At 30.9% G+C, this 20,421-nt stretch overlaps 1 protein-coding gene across 6 annotated transcripts in view; it reads right to left on the reverse strand.

Moving 5' to 3' along the window:
• LOC134719289 (protein MON2 homolog) overlaps positions 1-20,421 on the reverse strand; it is a 302,758-nt gene that overhangs the window by 43,902 nt on the left and 238,435 nt on the right. For 4 of the 6 annotated variants that reach the window (XM_063582319.1, XM_063582304.1, XM_063582297.1 and 1 more), the window contains 9 exons: positions 12,504-12,614; positions 11,346-11,521; positions 10,735-10,897; positions 8,346-8,606; positions 7,259-7,457; positions 4,799-5,394; positions 4,217-4,231; positions 2,422-2,565; positions 1,645-1,773 (listed from right to left, as the gene is read on the reverse strand). In XM_063582319.1, coding sequence (XP_063438389.1) covers positions 1,645-1,773; positions 2,422-2,565; positions 4,217-4,231; positions 4,799-5,394; positions 7,259-7,457; positions 8,346-8,606; positions 10,735-10,897; positions 11,346-11,521; positions 12,504-12,614 — 1,794 coding nt within the window. The remainder of the gene's footprint in view (positions 1-1,644; positions 1,774-2,421; positions 2,566-4,216; positions 4,232-4,798; positions 5,395-7,258; positions 7,458-8,345; positions 8,607-10,734; positions 10,898-11,345; positions 11,522-12,503; positions 12,615-20,421) is intronic. The other 2 variants (XM_063582325.1, XM_063582312.1) reach the window with 1 other exon arrangement.

The following is a 20,421-nucleotide window of genomic DNA, read 5'->3' on the forward strand; positions in this document are numbered from 1 at the left end:
CTAAACAACACCGAAACCATCAGGTAGGGAGGCTAATGCCATAGATATACTTCACAAAATTAAAAGTTCAAAAACTTAGTTCAATATAAGTTAATTTCATTGCATGGTTCTTAAAAGTAAAGAGAACTCCACACCTACTAGATAGTGTTTATATAATATATGGTAGAAATGAATACTGCTATAAGGCAAATAAAATCTTAATTATATAGCATGTTTAATCTCATATAAAACATCTTCAGACTGTTTAGTATCTTCCAATGACCAATCAATGATAAGACCTCTACTCTGTATATTATGCAATCCTTTGATTAATCCCCCCCTTTTTGCTCTTATTTTTACCTGTGCATGTTTAATAGAAGGTATAAATAGGAACATCATTTGGAAAGGGATCACACATTCTGGTTAATTTTGAGGGATGTCATTTGTGATGTCATATAGAAATGTCAAAATTGACCTACTAGTGTATGACTGAAAACTGACATTTTTCTCAAATTATTTGGTTAATGACCTGACAACAAAATCTTTCTATAAGAATTGACAAATTTAAGGGTCCAAATAAGCAGCCTTATCATAAATTGTTCTTTGCATCAGCTTGCTACTTTTCACATCAGCACTCAAGTTTTCAACTACTGGGCTGGTGATAAAACATGTCAGAATTATCATTTTCTTGTTTTTTAAGTTAAATGTCAACCTGTTTTATTAAGATTATTATATCATGACAATATGAAATTATGTTTTATTTAGATACCTGGCTACTAATGACTAACAATAAAAAAAAATACATCAATTTTACGAAACACAACATTAATATAATTTGTCCAATCTCCGACAACATAGAACTGTAATTAGTGGGATAAAAAAGACATCAGACTTTTAAATTGTATCAAATCTAGGTTCTGTAGAGAATTTAAATTAGAATCAATGACATAAGTAAAACGCCTTCTTATCATTTATTTTGGTTAATGATTCTGTAGCAGATGGATTTCAAATGTCTTAGGGTTTATATAATGATAGCAAATAATCTAAAAACACAAAATGATCATTATTCAAAAGAGACCTATATTGCTAAAAAAATATTCCATCAAATTTTCTCATATTTCATGGCTAGTGCAGATAAATCATATGTTATCTAACAATGCAAGTATATGGTTTTTATATTGCAAATTAAAGGATAAATAAAGAGCTGCTGAACCAACTCCTCTTATGTTTTGTGCTGGTAGAGTTCCCTTAAGTGGATACCAGATGGTATGCAGGGTTGTCAGATAAAAAAATCAAGTACTTCAGGGGTTCTAATTTTGTATACTTTGTCCTGATGAAGCCGATCTAATCGGCGAAACATGTCGACAATAAAAGATGCAGTTTACTTAATAAGTGTTGTGGTCAATGTAGCGGTATTGCAAATTTAAGTAAATGTTCAATTTCGTAGTATCCCAATTGTAATGTCTTAGCACTGAAAAGTAATCAACAGTGTTTAAACGCCATAACTAACATAAAAAACTCTGTTTATCTTTAATAATTCAGTCACATATGAAGAAAATAAATCTATTTTCAAATCATATATAATATGTTATTGGTTAAAAACACAGAATATCTAATTAAAGTGCTTTATATTTTAGTTAGTTTTGAGATATTTGCTGTAAATACCTTTATGATGTTCTCCAGTATATGACCATTTATAACTGCAGTATGTCTGGCAGTGATTCGATACAGATCTACAACCATTTCTACACACTTCTCAGAAAAGGGAACAAAATTCATGGTCACCCAGGCAACCTACAATTATATTGTTAACAAAACAGTGCGGAAAGAATTTTGTTACAGAATTATCAATAGAGATATGAGGTTAAATAAGTTATGATAGAAGTCACCTTCTAACAAAAACGGAATATTTCTGTGCATTGGTGGCCTTCAACAGTTGTCTGCTCTATGGTCAGCTTGTTGTCTCTTTCACACATTCTCCATTTCCATTCTCAAATTTATAAAGTACATTGGGTTTTGATTAACATAAACTTTCTATTCTTTACTTTACACACAATTCAGACTGAGGTTCATCAGCGATGTGAAGAAACAAATATTTATTCTTTTTAGATGCTCCTCATAATCACTTATTATTAGCAGTCTTAAATCGATATATTTTTCTTTCTTATCTGACTACTTCAAATATGTATTGTGCATAGTTGTCTCATTGGCAATCATACCACATCTTCTTTTTTATATGTTAATCTAAGTTATCTAGGTTTGATTCACTGGTGCATATCAAGCTTTGATTTTGATTTTTTAATATTTAGGTTCCTAAATTAGTGTTCTTTGGTGTCAGCAGTACACTGATCTGACAGTGAGAGGGCTTTATAATTATAGCCAGTCATGGTCATTAAAAACATATATAACTGTACACTGGCGCCTTGGATTCTAATCCTTTACCTGTGGTCCTTTGACAGTTCCAAAGGCTTTTGCTTCTATTTGTCCATATTTTGGTACCCTGACACCATACTCCACATAGGTCAACAACTGGTGGTATATATCTGGATACATAGACTGCATTTGTTCAGGACCACTATGTACAGCCTAAATAGAACAAATATAACAAGTGTCATGGCTCAATGTTTGTTTGAAAAAATATAGTATCTAGTAATAATTTCTCAAAATCTATGGAGGAAATTCCACATTTCCCGACATATTATCCAAATTTTCCCATAAATGTTATTGAAGATTTCACAAGCAGTTACTATTGAAGTCTTCCTTTTTTTGCTGATTTTATGTTGTAACATTCTCATGTACTGTATATCTAATTTAATATATACTTTTTGAAATTATACATTTTTTTAAATTTAAGAGGGAATTTATAGACCTTAAACTTTTTAGTATGAAGCAATCCTTTAACCTACTTATTAACTACCTTTGATTGGAAACATTCAGACAAATTTTCAAAGAAAAAATATTCTGATTTTGTTTAACTAGAAGTTTATCTAAATGAAATGAAAGGTAAAAAGTTTATAATTAAAAATAGAAAAATTAAAAATAAAATTGAAATATTTTCAATAACTTTGTCTTTTTAACCGAAGCAAGTGATAGAAAATCCTGTGCCTTGTGAAGCAATGTTTAAAATAATTCTTGAATTAAAATAATAAACACCATTCTATAAATAAATATCCTTTGAAATCATATCCTGCATTATTCCTTTTAAGTATAAAAGACAATTAAAAAAATAAACCTTATTCTAGCATAGACATGCACATAAGAGTTTGTAGTTTTTCATTGCAAAAATTGAGACCAGAATACTTCATTCAGAAGAGATACTGTAACTTGAAAGAAATGGTAGCTCAATTTAATGTGCCAAGTAACGGATATTTAAATTGACTATACTGCTTTAATATTATGGCTAAAATGCGAAACAAATATTGTGCTAAAATGGGTTGCTCTATGGAACTCTAAACTGGTTCCATGCACAACTTGAGACTAGAACAGTACATTCAGCATACAGTCTAGAAATTTAATTATAGCTTTAGACATAACAAGAAGGTGGACCATGCTGCTTAGTATCTAACCTTGAAATTGTTTAAATTCTGGTGTTACAAGGGATAACACTAAGGCACTAACACACTTACTACAGCTTGTTTCACACAGATATAGTTGCATACAAAAAGATTGAAATATCCATGCCATATAAGGATTATAGAAGTATTAGTAAACTGCTCTATTATAAATATGTCCTACCACACTCACTACTAAAACTAGTATATCTGCAGAGTTATGGCTAACCAGTAACTTGTATATGGCCTAATGTGTGAAGACCATACTTTGACTTATAATTGTTTTTCTTTCTAAACATTGTGACTTTGATGGAGAGTTGTCTCATTGGCACTCATACCACATCTTTTATATCCAATTAACATCAAATTTTACACCAAAATAGAGAAAATAACTGCAAACTATTTTTTTTAAAAATTTGTCAATGTAATTTCCATTGTCAATCCCTACAACCATCCTGATGGTATCCAGTGATTGCTATTGTTATTGTATACACTGGAATCATCTTCCATACAAAAATACAGGAAGTTTACTGAAGAAGTGATATAAAAAATATTTGATTTTAAATCCAGATCTCATTTCAAGTTACAAGTTGTCCTCCCAGATGTAACGAGACAAAATATATCAACTATGTTATTGATAAAGGTCAAAAGCAATTTCACAGCCAAACTTCTAACACAGTTATTACCTTAGAAGCTGCCAACTAAATTAAAATAAAACATATACAAAAAGAGAACAAATAATACTGTATAAGCGTCATACTAAATAAAAATATATAGATATATCAAGAGAGAACTGATAAACATGAAATTAAAACATATACTGTGGATTCCTTTTTTTTTGTGGGTACCAATTTTCGTGGATCATAGAAATTTTAAATGTTCGTGGATAATTAATTTCCTGGTTTTGCAAAAATCTATATACAATCCTATAGACAATTTGTTGTTCGTTGAATATTTAGTTTTGTGGTTCACCTTTACCCACGAAAATTGGTACATGTATCCAATGAATAATACTGAATCCACAGTAACTTGTGAATAATATTTATAGATTAAGCAAATTAACCATTTATAATGCCTTTCAACTGCTTATTTTGAAGTCATTCAATGGTCACATCTAAGGATTCTAGACATAAATATAAACAAAAATTGATATCCTACAAACTAGAGATTTTCAAAATAAACATAAGTTTCATGCAATGAGTATTCTTTGGGCTAATTTACAAAAAAAAGAAGACCAATCTAATATCATAGATAGATATTTCCTTTACCTTTATAAGGACATCCATTGCTTGTAGTACTGCTTCCTGTAAAGGTGTGACTGTGATTTCTGGGTAGGAGGGTATAATGAATGGGGAAGCATCACCATGTACAGGTACAGACAAGGCCATCTGTAAAACTGATGACAATTTCTGTAAATCAGCAGTAACAAACCGGGGTTTGATATGTTCAAATAGATAGGGAAATGTTTGTATAAGTGCTGTCAAGAAAGCTTGAGACGGAACATAAACTTTGACAGATTTGTTTGTAACTTTCGGTGGTTTTGTGGAATTGGTTCCAATGTTTAGCCAAACTTTCCATGCAGCAGTCCATAAAGTAAGATCATATTCAGTTTCAACATCGGATGACAGTTTGTTTGATTGTACTTGTTCGTTTGACTTTCCGTCCTCTGTTCTATGTATTACCTCCTCTGGAGGTGGGGCCATTTGAGGTAAACCTTCAATTTTCTGATCCTCTGGCTTATCTTTGCTAATTTGTAAAATTTCTTGGAAACTTTTGAGTGCTGCCAGTGATACTTCAGCACTTTGACACAATGATGCAGTTTCTAAATATTCTAGTAAAAGTGTCCAAGCTCGTGGAAAATCTCCTGCAAAACACAAAAGCAAAACTTGCAGGTTGAAATTATTTTATTGACATTGTTTTGTATTAAACATTTCAATATTACAGTTTTGTCAATCAAGAAGTTTTCTAGATACCGTAACAAGAGTGGACACACTGAAATGTCTTCCTTCTTTACTAATCATTGATATTAGGTTAATAGTCCTAAACATAACAGTAAGGTTTATTAGAACTGTCACATAAACTTAGCATTAACCAAGAAAACTAAACATTGACCAACAAACCATGAAAATGGGGTCAAGGTCAGATTAACCATGTTCGGCAGGCATTTACAGTAAATTTATTTTCCATACAACAAATAGTTGAACTATTGCTTATAGTTTAAGAAAAACAGACCAAAACACAAAAACTTAACACTGAGCACTGAACCATGAAAATGAGGTCAAGGTCAAATAAAACCTGTGCAACTGACATATAGATCATAAAATATTTCCATAATCCAAATAAAGTTGACCTATTGCAAATAGTATTAGAAATAAAGACCAAAATCCCAAAACTTAACTTTAACTACTGAACTATGAAAATGAGGTCAAGGTAAGATGACACCTGCCAGCTAGACATGCACAACTTACAATCATTCCATACACCAAATATAGTAGACCTTTTGCATACAGTATAAGAAAAACACAAAAACTTAAATATAACCACTTAACCATGTAAATGAGGTCAAGGTCAGCTGCCAGGTCACTATCCCTTTGTCAAGCTTTCTGCGACAAACATTGCAGGCTCAACAAAAATTGCAACAACAAAACAAATACTAATGTGTAACCTGAAGTGATAAATTCTTTATTAATCTGTATTTTTGTCTCTAAAGGTTTCCCTTTCGTCAGGTAGATAATAAAGAAATAAATTTGGTAAAGTCTATTGTTTGGAAAAAATTGAATACTTATTTTCAGACACATTAACGGGAAATATTGTCACGATAGTCAATTAAAAGTGAAGACAAGTTCATAAAAGTATTAGAAGTAATCATAGAGGATAACAAATCTTATTTTCAATTAATTGCATAACGTATCAATGCAATTATACACTAGTGTTATGATCTTAATACTATTATTTTTTAATCATAATAAAATAAAAAGTACATGGGAAGAAAAATGTGTCAATGGGACACAGATGCTTGTAAATATACAAGAGTTGATGTACTTATTCAAACCTACAGTATGAAGGATTTGTTTTCTTTAAAACTTTAATGTGGTAGCGGCTAAATTTGATCGATGTTTTGTGGCAATAAGCATTGTGTTGAAGTTTTAAAATATTTGGTTAAGGAAAACTTAAGTTAGAGAAGGGAAAAATGTTTAGGGTGTACATGAGTACAGATGAACAAGGGTAAACCTTAATGCCCATTTTGCCAGGAGGTGTATAAAAAACATACATTTAAGGAAAAATATCTGAAACATTAAAACATACTGCATGTAGTGCTTACTTGTAAAACCTTGTATAATAACTGAAGAGAAGAAAACTTGTTATAACTTGAGTATATGTACATCTTTTAAACTTGTATGAGATACTACCAGTGAACTTTGAAAAACAGACACCATTTAATTGTCTGTATCTATAAATGAAAAGATCTGGTGCCTTGAGATTTGAAGATACAACTGATGTGTGCATAATAGTTAATATTGATAAACATTGCTTATATCTACATCATTTGAACTTTGTGGATAGCTGTCTTATTGGCAATCATGTCTACTTATTTTCATACTTATCTAACATGTTTGAATTTTAAGTTTTATAAAAGTGGACCCTTATCAATCCTTTATTCAAAATACAAGATTTACTTTACAGTGAAAATGAAAGATATCATAGCTGGCTATCATTTTTGCACAAACCTATTGGTTGAAGAAATCTTCGTTTTGAGTTAAATGTTCTAGCTACACCAGCAAGTGTTAGAACTCTGGTTTCTGCCCACTGTTTTTCTGCTGTATCTCTAGAATGATGAATTAGGATGTTCCCTGTTGCTGCATCGTCTCTTACATTAGAAGCTTGACTTGACAGTTTCTGTACATCTGCTAATAGGGGGAACAAAACCTGAAGAAATAATGTCAAAGATTAGTACTTTACAGATGTTTTTTTTGCAATTTATCCATTTCAAGAACTAAATTTCCAGCATTGCTTGTGGCTGAGCAGTAGAGGTATACATATTCCAACTATTAAGCAAGTGAGATATCACAAAAACAAATCTCATAATCCTAAAAATCAAATAATAGAATAGAGAATAGAAATGGGGAATGTGTTAAAGCGAAAACAACCTGAAAAGAGAGCCAACTGTGTTTCAAAGTTTCATTAAGATCACATACCAATTAACATCTAAAAATTGCACTGTAAAAGCAAAACACTCCCAGGAATGATCCAGGTCAAAAATGGATAAACCAAAATTAATAATATAGAAGTTAATTTATTTGCAGAATTTTGAAATAAACTTTGTTTCTTTGTTGATTAAAAACAATACACAGATGAGACTTGTTATGACATTGGGCCAACCAATAATTTATTTCATGATGATCTTAGGTAAGAATAGTTTTTATCGCTATTTTGTGTATTTTTCCTTTGATCTTTTTTTGTGATAATTTTCATATCATGCTTCTCGTTTGATATGGAAAAATTATTGCTAGAAACTTAGGAGCCACGTGGCGTTACTAACGAAATTGACATTGAAATTGACAACGTCGTCACAGGTAAAATAGCGATAAACAGATTATCATTGGTCATCTCAACTCGATTGCTTTTCTCACTTTCGCTGTACCAGCTCAAGCGAGAAAATCAATCTCGTTGAGATAATCAACGATAATCTATAAGTATTGCTATCTATGTTACCATCTGTAAAAAAAAATAATATTATTATATTGATATCAGTAAATAGAAGTTATATTTGAATGGTCATTATCTCAGTACATTAATAACAGTTACAACTCCTACCTGCCATAAAACCTTTTGCCATGTGTCTTTGTAAAGGAGGCTTCCATGAGCTGATATCATAGAGAACAAAGTCTGTCCTGCACTCTTTCTGATAGCTGGTCTCTGGTCCACACATAATTTTCCAAGTTTGCTATACAAGCACATCCATAGGGAATCAAAAGCAGGCATACCAAGTTTTTTACTATCATTTTCTGACAAGTCTGATTCAAGTTCTTGAGCAATTTTTTCACGATTTTGGTAGAAAAAGTCAGAAATATTCCACTGAAAGAGAAAAGTTTGATGTAAAACTCTTAAAAAGTTACAAGCAAAAAAATTAAATACACACAATCATTTGTTTATCATTAGCGGTTTCATTATATGCAAAATAATACTTTTTATAACAAATTCTTTTTAAACACAATGTTTTATTTCTTTTAAGTGTTGTTATGACTTAATACAATGATTTTGTATTGGTCAAATGACTTCGAAACCAAAAATGAAGTGCAAATAAGCTAAACAATCTTTATGGAAATGTAAATTGCAGAAGTAAGTCCAATCAAATATCTAAATATTATTCACATATCATACTTTTTCTGTTCTGTTAGATTTAATTCACAAACTTTTAGTTGTCTAACTTGGTGTCAATAATGCTGACTTAATCATAGATTTAAAGTTAATGAATCATATTTGACTGATCTTAAAATTGAATGTAAATCACTTAAAAATGTAACCAATTTTTCTCACAAGTATTTTTCATTTAACCTGATCTAATAACAAACTCTAACCATTGTTTTCCTCATTGATGAGTTAATTTAAAATACTATTATCTCATGCACTTTCAGTGACCTAAGAGACAAAAGCAAGCTTCATTAGATGCTGTCAATCAGGTGTTAATTGGATGAAAGACAGATTAAGTTTCCCAGAATATGCACATATTGTACACACAAATAGCAGCCATAGATCAATTCAGATTGGTTTCTCAAGTTGTAATTATGCCTTTAGCAACTAAACGACTTAAAAGTTTGATATTGGGTTTCTAAATTTAACGGAACATTGGATTCTGATACTTGTTCAAAATCAATGAAGGGTATCTATGCTTTTAAACATCGACTTCAGAGTTAGATTTTTTGGCTGTTGGGTTGCTGTCACATTGTTCCAAAAGATCACACTTTCATTTATTTCTATAGTCGCTGCTGTATACATGTTGGGTTTTCAGCAATACAATATTTGGAAATGTACTCTCACCATATAACATATCTATCATAATGTAAATAGTAATACTTATGCATACTTGATTAAAGGAGTAGGTCCGGTAAGGACCGATTTTGGCCTCAAATTTCAGTTTCATCGGACGAAAAATTTTGACCACTTTTTAAACGCTTAAGTGTCTATTTCATATGATTCAATTAATTTATGTGGAAGATTTTAACTTATTAAGTCATTCAAAACGATCCGATTCAAGCTCAAATATGAAAAATTTACCAAATATGCGAAAAAATGTCACTTTTCAGATGGTATTTGTCTAAAACGAAAGTGGCCGCATCCTTGTTCATCCTCAATCTTTATATATGTTATGTATTATCATCAAATCCAACTTCCATTTCAATATTTTGGATGAACACGAATGCGACCACTTTCGTTTTACCCGGAAACTGTCTAAAATTTAACAAAAATGCTGGAATTATATGTGCATTGTATTGTCATTAACAGCGCATTTTTATGAAGAAGAACCATTCTACTCTCCAATATATAACAAAAAGTTTACATTTTAACAATTTTATAAAACTGCTATATTTTGGGGCCAAAAAGGGGTCTTACTGAACCTACTCCTTTGTTACAAATGTACATGTTGGTTTTCCCATTTGAATGGTTTTACACTAGTATTTTTGGGGGCTTTTTATAGCTTTCTGTTAGGTGTGAGCCTAGGCTCCTTGTTGAAGACCATACCTTGACCTTTAATGGTTTACTTTTATAAATTGTGACTTGGGTGGAGAGTTGTCTCATTGGTGCTCATACCACATCTTTGTATATCTATATATGAGTATATTACCAATAGTCCAATAGAAGTCAGACTGATGTTAAGTTCGTACCAATAGTCCAATAGAAGTCAGACTGAAGTTAAGTTCTTACCAATAGTCCAATAGAAGTCAAACTGATGTTAAGTTCTTACCAATAGTCCAATAGAAGTCAGACTGATGTTAAGTTCTTACCAATAGTCCAATAGAAGTCAGACTGAAGTTAAGTTCTTACCAATAGTCCAATAGAAGTCAGACTGATGTTAAGTTCTTACCAATAGTCCAATAGAAGTCAGACTGAAGTTAAGTTCTTACCAATAATCCAATAGAAGTCAGACTGATGTTAAGTTCTTACCAATAGTCCAATAGAAGTCAGACTGAAGTTAAGTTCTTACCAATAGTCCAATAGAAGTCAGACTGATGTTAAGTTCTTGATGCTGTAAACCAAACTTTGCTGCCACTTCCACACAGACTTGTAAGTACTGACAAGGTATTATGGGAAGGAAATCTGTTACTACCAACTGTAAACTTTGAAAAGCTGTCTGTATCAACTTCTCCCTGAAATATCATAGTATTATTACTGCTATCTTTTAACATTGTTAATGTTTATACTTGACAGTTTACCACAAATAAATAAATGCTTTTCCACTTTCTACTACTGAAATATTTTTTTGTCACGATAGCTTTTAGTAACTATGTGTACCTTTAGATTGGTATATTCCTTTTACTAGCTGTTTTTGTGCTTTGTGTTGATCAGATGAATCTGGGTTTTTTTTCAATTAATATTTTACAGTATGCTTTTATATTGTGTAGTTACATTACTGTCCCAGGTTGGAAGAAGGTTGAACACTTGAAACAATATTCAAACCTGTTACAGTCTGTGTGTGCAAGTCTCAAATCAGGAGTAATTCATTGGATGTTGCTGGCTGTTTTTTGTTGTTGTTTTTTTTTGGTTTTAAACAGGCAACAGACCATTTGTTTCACTATACAATTATGATTTTCTTACCCTTGGTCATTTGTAACAGCACCAATAACTCCAAGCACCAATGGCCACCCATGAACCAGTTTATCACCATTGTTGTGTAGAATCTGTAGAATACACTCTAGCTGTCTCTGTCTGATATCTGGTTGGTGGATGATTGACAGTTCTTGTAAAGGTCCAAGAATACACGTTTGTAATTTCTACAATTAAAAAACAACCATATTTGGATTATTTACATGCAAGGGATGAACAAATACTGACACTTAAATTGTTCTCCAACAATAAATTCAATTTTGATAAAAAAAAATGTCTATAAAAAGTTATTTTAATTGTTTCTAATTGCTATATATCAGTCTTAGAAAAATATACACAAATACATGCCCAAGACACCCTTCTGGGAAACTTCTATCAGGTTTGGTGAGGTATGCCTATCAGGTACGCTTAATTTAGTCTTAGATGCATGATTTTTCTTTATTAGTTGTTATTGGCTTTGAACTAGCTGTCAGTTACTGCCAGTATTCCTAGTCTGAACTTAAGTGTCTTTTTGTTGTTGGGATGACATCAAGTATCCGGCCAAGTCCACTCTCTTTTATTAGAAGTATTTCTTTATTAATCCATATGATGAGTTAAGCCTTTAACTGATTTTAAAAGTTCATTCTTATGTTGTAATGTTACACTACTGTCCCAGGATAAGGGAGGTTTTGGATCCTACAAATATGTTAAAACCTGCCACATGTATGTATGTGCCTGTCCCAAGTCAGTTATTCAGTGGTTGTCGATTGTTGCTGTGTTACATATTTGTTTTTTGTTAATTTTTTTGACTATGTGTTATGGGTTTTGTTCATTGCTAAAGGTTGTACAGTGACCTATAGTTGTCAATTTCTGTGTCATTTGGTCTCTTGTGAAGGGTTGTATCATTGGCTATCCTACCACATCTTCTTTTATATAGCTAATATTACTGGTAAATTAACCATTTAAGATTCAAAACTAAAAAAAAAAAATTGAACAGGAAATATTTGTTAAGGTTCACTTTGCCATAATGACATGCCAGTAGCAACAATAATCAAGTCAGTGGTAATACTAATTAGCAACATGAACACAAAGTTTATTATTTTTATTTTTAGACAATATTAAAAGGGGATCTTTTCACAACTTGTACTATAGAGCAAAAGAATATTTTACCAGATTTTGATGTAACGGAGGATCATAAGTATGACTGAGTGCTGCCTTGACTAATGAGGTTACAGCCTCCGCTCCCCAACATCTCATACCATTGTGTGGATGCTGACATACCTACAATGTTAAAGATATATTATATTATAGGACTACAGATAGCTATTCCATAAATGCAAAAACATCTATATTGTTAAAGTCTTAGGTGATGACACATTTTCATTTCTTTGCAATTTTATGAGAGAAATTCTATATTTTGTAAGTTTACTTGTAAACAATCTAACTTATTCCCAATTCAGAGGCAAAGAAATATAATATATAAAACTATAACTTAAATTGTTGTTCTCTAAATGTTTTAGTCAATCCTCAAAGCTGCAAAAAAAACCACATGAATTATATAACAGTACAATCATTTGTTATGAGAAGAAATGCCTGTTTGTAAAAAGTTATAACCCATGATTAAACATTATTAGAAAAACCTGAAATGAGATGAAATCCTGAAAAGACAAAACATATAGTTAACAGACAACAATATTATTTTAAGAATAACACAATGAAATTGTAGAAACAGGAAATTGAGTTCACCTGAAAATATACAATAGACAAATCATTTCATAATATTGTTTATCAAATATGTTTTATAATATACATAGAATAGAATACCATACGATATTGATAATTTATAGTACAAATGAATCATTTTGTCAATACAAACTAGCTTTAACACAAGTTAAATATTTCAGTTCATTTTGCACTACAACATATTGAATGCTTCACTGTTACTTTGAGGAGAAGAACTGCTTTAAAAGCATTTGGTTTTGTCCATGTGTGTATATATATTTTCCATGATAAATGTATACAATATATCTTGAGCTAAGCCTTCTCACATGATTGGTGGGAATTTGTACAAACACAGAGACAACTCCTTTCTGTCATGTTTGTGAATTGTTTTTTTTTTTTTCAATTGGGACTGTCTTGTAAACCGAATTTGATATTTCAATTTATGCATCATGTCACAGTTCATGAATTTACCTTCCTTTTGTTTGTCTAGATAGCATTAATGATCACAAGTAGTGAAACTAAATTTGGTCTTTAGTCACAATTTTGTAACAAACATATTTTGCATAACATTAATCCTTATGGTTTGACATACCTGATAGGGTAACAACAACCTGTCTGTCTTTCAAAGAAACACTTTTATTCTTTTATATAATCTTAGCTGGTGTTTCTTCCCCATATGCTTCACTTCAAATTATATCGCTGTAAAAAATAAAAACATATGTTTTATTGGAATTTAAATCATTTGTCTGTAAGATTACTTAGGTGCATGTGTCAAATTTCAAGCCAATGTTATATAATTCAATTTTACTAAAAGCAATTTGCAATTTAGAAATCCTGTAACAATTTGCTTTATTTGGAATGAATTTCATTATATTCATCTTTGCCTTAAGTTAAGACTTTGCAATCAATTTATGACAATCTTACTGAGGAAAATATCTGAATATCAATTCCAAATTTACGGGACAAGGTGAAAAGGGTGTATTGTAAATCCACAAATCTCGTGTTTTAGTAGCAATAATTATACCATAGGCAATGAAGAATGGTTTAATTCAATTTGCTTTGTCATGAACGAAAAAATTTAGATCCACTTTATAATGAAAAAGTTTTTGATAAATCTTTCAACTTTTATCTTAAAGCTTCTGACTTGGATACTAAATGGAACTATATTAACTAATATTCTGTCATTCATTGGCATACTTTTAAAGTATAAATGATATAAAAGCATTAATTTACAACTCATATTACATATCTAAATAATATATCAATACAGAATGAGACACATACCATCTAAATTCCACACTTAATATCCAACAAACAGGTTGATTAAATTATTTCCTTGTAAAACTGTTTCATTAATAACCAAAATGTCTGAAGAGACAGACAAATGTATAATACCAGTCTTAAATCATATTAAGGAACAATATAAAAAAGAAGATATGGTATGATTGCCAATGAGACAACTATCCACAAAAGACCAAAAATGACACAAACATTAACAACTATAGGTCACAGTACGGCCTTCAACAATGAACAAAGCCCATACCGCATAGTCAGCTATAAGTATATTAAAGTATCAAAACTAGAGGCTCACATAGCATGTGCCACTGTAGAGACAGACAGACGTATAATACCAATCTTAAATCATATTAATGAACATGTATATTAAAGTATCAAAAGTAGAGGCCCACATAAGCCTGTGCCAAACATTTAGCAGTAATTTGTAATCTGTTGAATGGTCTCCTTATTTTCAACAACACAACAATTAATTTTCTATTATCTAGGTCATATCAATTTCCATTTATTTTTAACAAGAAATATTGATTCATCTACTCATTTTGATAAAATTAATCCTATGCACTAGAAAATGACTCTATTAGGAAGATTTCTGGAGCATGCTGTCAAAAAATAATATAAGCAGAAACAGCAAAGTTTGAATTGAGTTATAGGAACCCCAAATATATCTCTGTAGGTCCTAAAATAGCACAACATATGTCATGTAAAAGGATCTTTGCAATCTGTCAAGCAATCTCCAAGCAGGAAGAATCAGTGATCCATGAGAGTCGCTACAGTTTTAGCTGTCAAAAGACACTTAAAGGAATCAACAATGATTTTTGTCTAATCAAAACAAACATAAGGTGCAAGATCTTTTTATGGATTTTCAACTTTACATGGATTCTTATAGTATTTTATAATGGCCTTTAACACCTTACCATATGGTATGAGGTTTGTTCATCATTGAAGGCAATAGGATGATCAATAGTTGGTTACATTCCCACTATTTTTGTTCTGTGGTGGATAGTTGTCTTATTTGTAATCATGCATATCTAAATATTTCTATATCAATGTACCATAAAGTCAATACTTTAAATAGAAAACAGACTAAAACACCCTTTTCTAATGATCTTTCTGTAGCATGACAATTTTTTTCCCAAAAATCTTTTTTCCCCCTTTTAACGTGAGACCTTTAAAAATTCACAGAATATAATAACCTTATCAACCAAACAGAGCGAACCTTCAGGAACCTCAAATTCATTTGATTGTTAGAAGGAAATCCAGTCACGTACCTTGCTTTAAACTGACAATAAATGTCTTCATAGTAAACATTTTAAAATAGTTATCATCAAACAATTCTTAGAAAAGGAAATCCATTCAATTACGATTTTCTTAATCTTTTCTTATTGATTGAAATCTAGAACCAGACTAGTGACAGAGAAAATGTTGACAAGTACTCATTCAGGTTCACAAGGATGTTTTTTTCCAACAGATTGTCACTTAATTTTAAAGACTTCCCAAGACAAAGTTTGTTTATTGAGTAGCAGAAGTAAAATTAAGAAGTCAACATTTGAAACGAAAAGTAGTGTGCTTTAAAAATAAAATAGATAAATACTCAAATTTTAGAAATAAAGAATATTCTGACCTCTGATGATGCTAAGAAGAATTAATGAACAACCAAAGAAGTGACGTTTTAGTTGTGTGCATCAACAGGGGCAGCCATTTTGGATATATTGCTTATTTCATTAGTAGGGGTAAATTCAGTAAAAAATCTCCCATTGACTTTAATGCTAATCTATGTGTGGAAATAAATTTATGCCTGATTTACCTTTAGAAATTAAAATCTTTCATATATCATTCATGAAAGTACAAATATAGCCCTATCTTTTGCAACAATAAAAACATAGGGTCATGCGGCATTTTTGGGCATTCACATGGCCTTGTTTACAAACAATGTAGATTCACACTGAATTCCATTATTTTTCAACCCTGAAGGGAAAAAAGTTAGTACAGTCAGCATTTATTTTTTATTTTTTTTCAACTCTAGTTTTGATCCATCTACCAAAAAATATTTATTACAAACATTATCTGCCAATCAGAAGACCATATAACTTCAGTGTTATACAGAAGGCTCTCCCCTAAATGGGCGGTCCCTGATGACGTATATAATACTGAATTTACCCCTTTAGTAATGTTGGTTGATCTTGACAATTCACACATTTTTACACCTATCAGAAATTTATCACTATATTATAAAATATGAGACAATTACTTGTATTTTGTACACTTTAATGTTTAATTTATTTCCCATCTTTTGGCCATGCTGGTTGAATTGCCGGAATGGATAATAGTTTTATAATTCTAAATTTTCAAAAAAACCACAAAACTACACATTTGTTTCTGTGACAAGGACTGCTTATACAGCAATTTGAATTATCAGACCAAATAATCTTATTACAGAAGGCTAACCAAAATATCTGTTGAATAATTGAGATTAATTTGTTTTTCTTCCTACAATTGCATCATGAATCTATACATAATGGATTTGTCAATGTAAAGCAGCTTGTACCTGAAGAAAACTTCCTCTGTTTCCATATATCAGTGTCGCTGTGCCAGGCAAAACAAATCACTGCAGTTAATGTGTGGTCTGCAAACAGAACCAACATTACATTCATCATTCACATGCAATGTAAACATTAAAAGATAAATTGTCTGTAATATCAATGCAACTTTTTATAAGTTTGTTTGCTCATTTCAAAGATAACTGGCTTATCCAAAACAAAGCTTGTATCTTTTATGATAAGTTAAAATAGTTCAGATGATATTGTTTAATTTATTTATAGTAGAATAAATATATTTTGGGGTTGGTAAAATATTTGAATGGAATATAAAACCTTAATTTGTTCCTGAAAATGATTGTATCATTTTATTTATCTTTACAAAAGTGAATGGGGCACAGCTGTTTGTCTTTTAAGAAGCACTGATGATTGAAGCTGATATTGCTCATCAATATGCGAAAAAAAAATTAAAAAAATGAAACCAACTAAATACCTTCATATGAAGTACAACCAGCCCCATCTTGGAACATAACTGACTATGAACTGTTATCCTGAAATGGAAAGAAAAAAACAATAACAAAATCCTTATATTGTGATTGCAAAAATGTTACTTTGAGATTAAATTCAGTTTCATTGTACATATTTTAATGACTTGTTCTAATTTGTGAGCATAAATGTGTTCCCAAGGCAGCCCTCACTCCTTAATATTTGTGCTGTACCAAAAAAGGCTTTTTAAAGAAGTATCTGTCTCAGGAAATTTGACAAAGATGAAAACAATACAACTCTAGTATTGACCTAAGCAATATTGAAGTAACAAAGGTCAAACATCAACTGTTCCCACAAAGATTATGTGAAGACAATTTTTCCAAGGAGCTAAATATATGGAGTGATTATGGACACTGGTATTTAAAATATAACTTGAAGTTAAGTTTGCGTATTGGCAGTATTGTGTGCATTGCAACAGTTACCTAAATATTTATATTTGATACATATTTTCTTTAGTTTAATCGCCACAATTACTGATAAACCTTTCAATTGGGTGTGTTTGATCATTCCGTTTCTGATGAAGGACAAACAGGTGTGCTCTCATTCTTTTTTGTAAAGATCAATAAAATGATACAATCATTGCCAAGAAAAGAAAATGTTTTTTTATTCAATCAAAAATATTTTATCAATGAAAAAAATACATTAACTGTAAAAAAATGTCTGCTTGTTTGCCTCATCTTGCAAATGACCTGTGACTGCTTAATTTACTGGTTATAATTCCAGAATTTTCCAAGTAAAGATCAAAAGTTATATCAAGAAAAATTAATATTTTTAAAACACAAAAGATACTACATGAACCCTAGAGTCAAACTGGACTGATAAATCTAAATGATATTAAACAGATAAGATAAAATTGAAATTGTAAAAATGGTGAACTACAATCTACAACAATGTAATAAAGACCAATGAATTCAATTATATGATAACAGTCAAGTTTGGTTTCATTCCATTCAGTGTTTTTTTGTGTGTACATGTATTTCTCATATGTTTCTATGTTTAGCTAAGTCCCTGTTGGAGGCCATCTTGAATTATGGATTGGCTTCATGTAACATTCAAGCTAGATCAGCACCTCATAAGGAACATTCAAGCCATGTTTGGTTTCATTCCATTTAGTGGTTCTCTAAAAGAAGACATTTGTATGTATTTTCCATAGGTTCCTATGTTAAACTGAAGACCCCCGCTAGCAGTCATCTTGGATGATGGATTGGCTTCAAAGTAACAACACTTAGTCAGCACCTCATAAGGAACATTCAAGCTATCTTTGGTTTAATTCCATTCAGTGGTTCTCTAAAAGAAGACATATGTATGTATTTTCCATAGGGTCCTATGTTTACTACAAAGTCGCCCACTGGTGGCCATCTTGGATGATGGATTGCCTTGAAGTAACAACACTTTGTCAGCACCTAATCAAGAATATCTATGCCATGATTGGTTTCACTACATTCCATGATTCTCTAAAAAAAAAGGTCAAAATGTAAAAAGTTAATGACCGAAACGAAGGACGACAGGCGCCAAGTGATGAGAAGAGCTCACTTGGCCCTTAAGCCATGTCAGCTAAAAACTGATAGCCTGATAAAGCATAAAGATGGCATCTTACAGTTATATAAATATGCTTTGTGATTTTTGAATTCAAGAGCTAAAATTTTAGCCTCATTTCTTTAATCTTTCTCTTTTATATGAATTTCTGATGAATAAAAAAAGCACTTGGTTACAAATAAGTGTCCTTAATAGCATACTACACCCATTCTGAGCACGGTAAATAAGCCAGTGTCATGTCTCAAATAGAACAATACTAGAAGTGTACTGCTATTTAAGAGATGAAGTGTATGATGTTGATGAATCTGAAACAGCAGGTAATTTGTAGATGTGTCTAATTATTGAGGTAAACATCCACTTACAATGATAACATAGTAATGATACTAACAGATATAGCTAGTTTTATGATAGGTAGATATTAATCTTATCAGGTATGAAATTATAAATCAGCACGTACTCATAGTTTATGAAATATTTATTGTCATAGAAGTGAAAATCGGATTGCTATTATGAATTCCTTGCTGGGTTGTAGAGGTCAAATCGTCTAAAATAATCAGTCATCAAAATTCTTAAATTAATCACCCAATCAGTGCTACTTGAAAACCCTTCAGTGTCAGACAAAATAAATGAAGAAGTAATAAACTTTTTTTTATTGTTATCTGTAATTTTTCTGCAAATACAACATTTATGTAGAATATCAATATTTGAAAATGTAATTTAGTAGTGTTGTAATGAATTCAAAATTCAAGGAAAATCATAAATATACAATAAAAGCAGTAACTTACAATCTTCTCTTTGCATCTATAACCTATTCAAATATCTCTAGATAATAATAAATTATCTTTCTTATGAGGGCGTTGGATTGTTATAAAAACCGATACTGCACACAATAAATAAATTTTTAAAATGCATATATTCATATATATATATATATATCCTGCATTGAGCCAACTATCATACAATATTTGTCCTCCCACAAAAAGCATTTTTTCTTCCTGTATCTAAAGTTATAGAAATAATATATTTTTCTAACAATGTAAATATATTGTATAAGAAATGCAATCAAGGCATAATCATAAGAAATAATGACAGACTGTCATACAGTTCCTGATTTTGGACAGACATTTTGCAGAGAAAATAGTGACATGGCACATGATTTAAGGGCCCAACCTCCCACTTGTATGACAATTGTTCTGTATTTAGATCAATAAAATAAAACACAGGGTATTTGGTAGACTAAATAATCCATACAAAGAATATAACTATAATTTTTTTTAACTACTAGGCAAGAATACATCAAGAAGAGACTGGTACCAGTAGAGCTTTGTGACTGTATCAAAATCCGTTTATACCTGATGGTTTTATCATAAACAATAATTTTATAACTGCTATTTCAGATTTTGATTGCTAATCTAAAGGTTTCCTGAAGACATAAAAGTTGAAATGATCTAAAA

Source organism: Mytilus trossulus, chromosome 1 (assembly GCF_036588685.1).
Source record: "Mytilus trossulus isolate FHL-02 chromosome 1, PNRI_Mtr1.1.1.hap1, whole genome shotgun sequence".
In the NCBI taxonomy this organism is placed as follows: Eukaryota; Metazoa; Mollusca; class Bivalvia; order Mytilida; family Mytilidae; genus Mytilus; species Mytilus trossulus.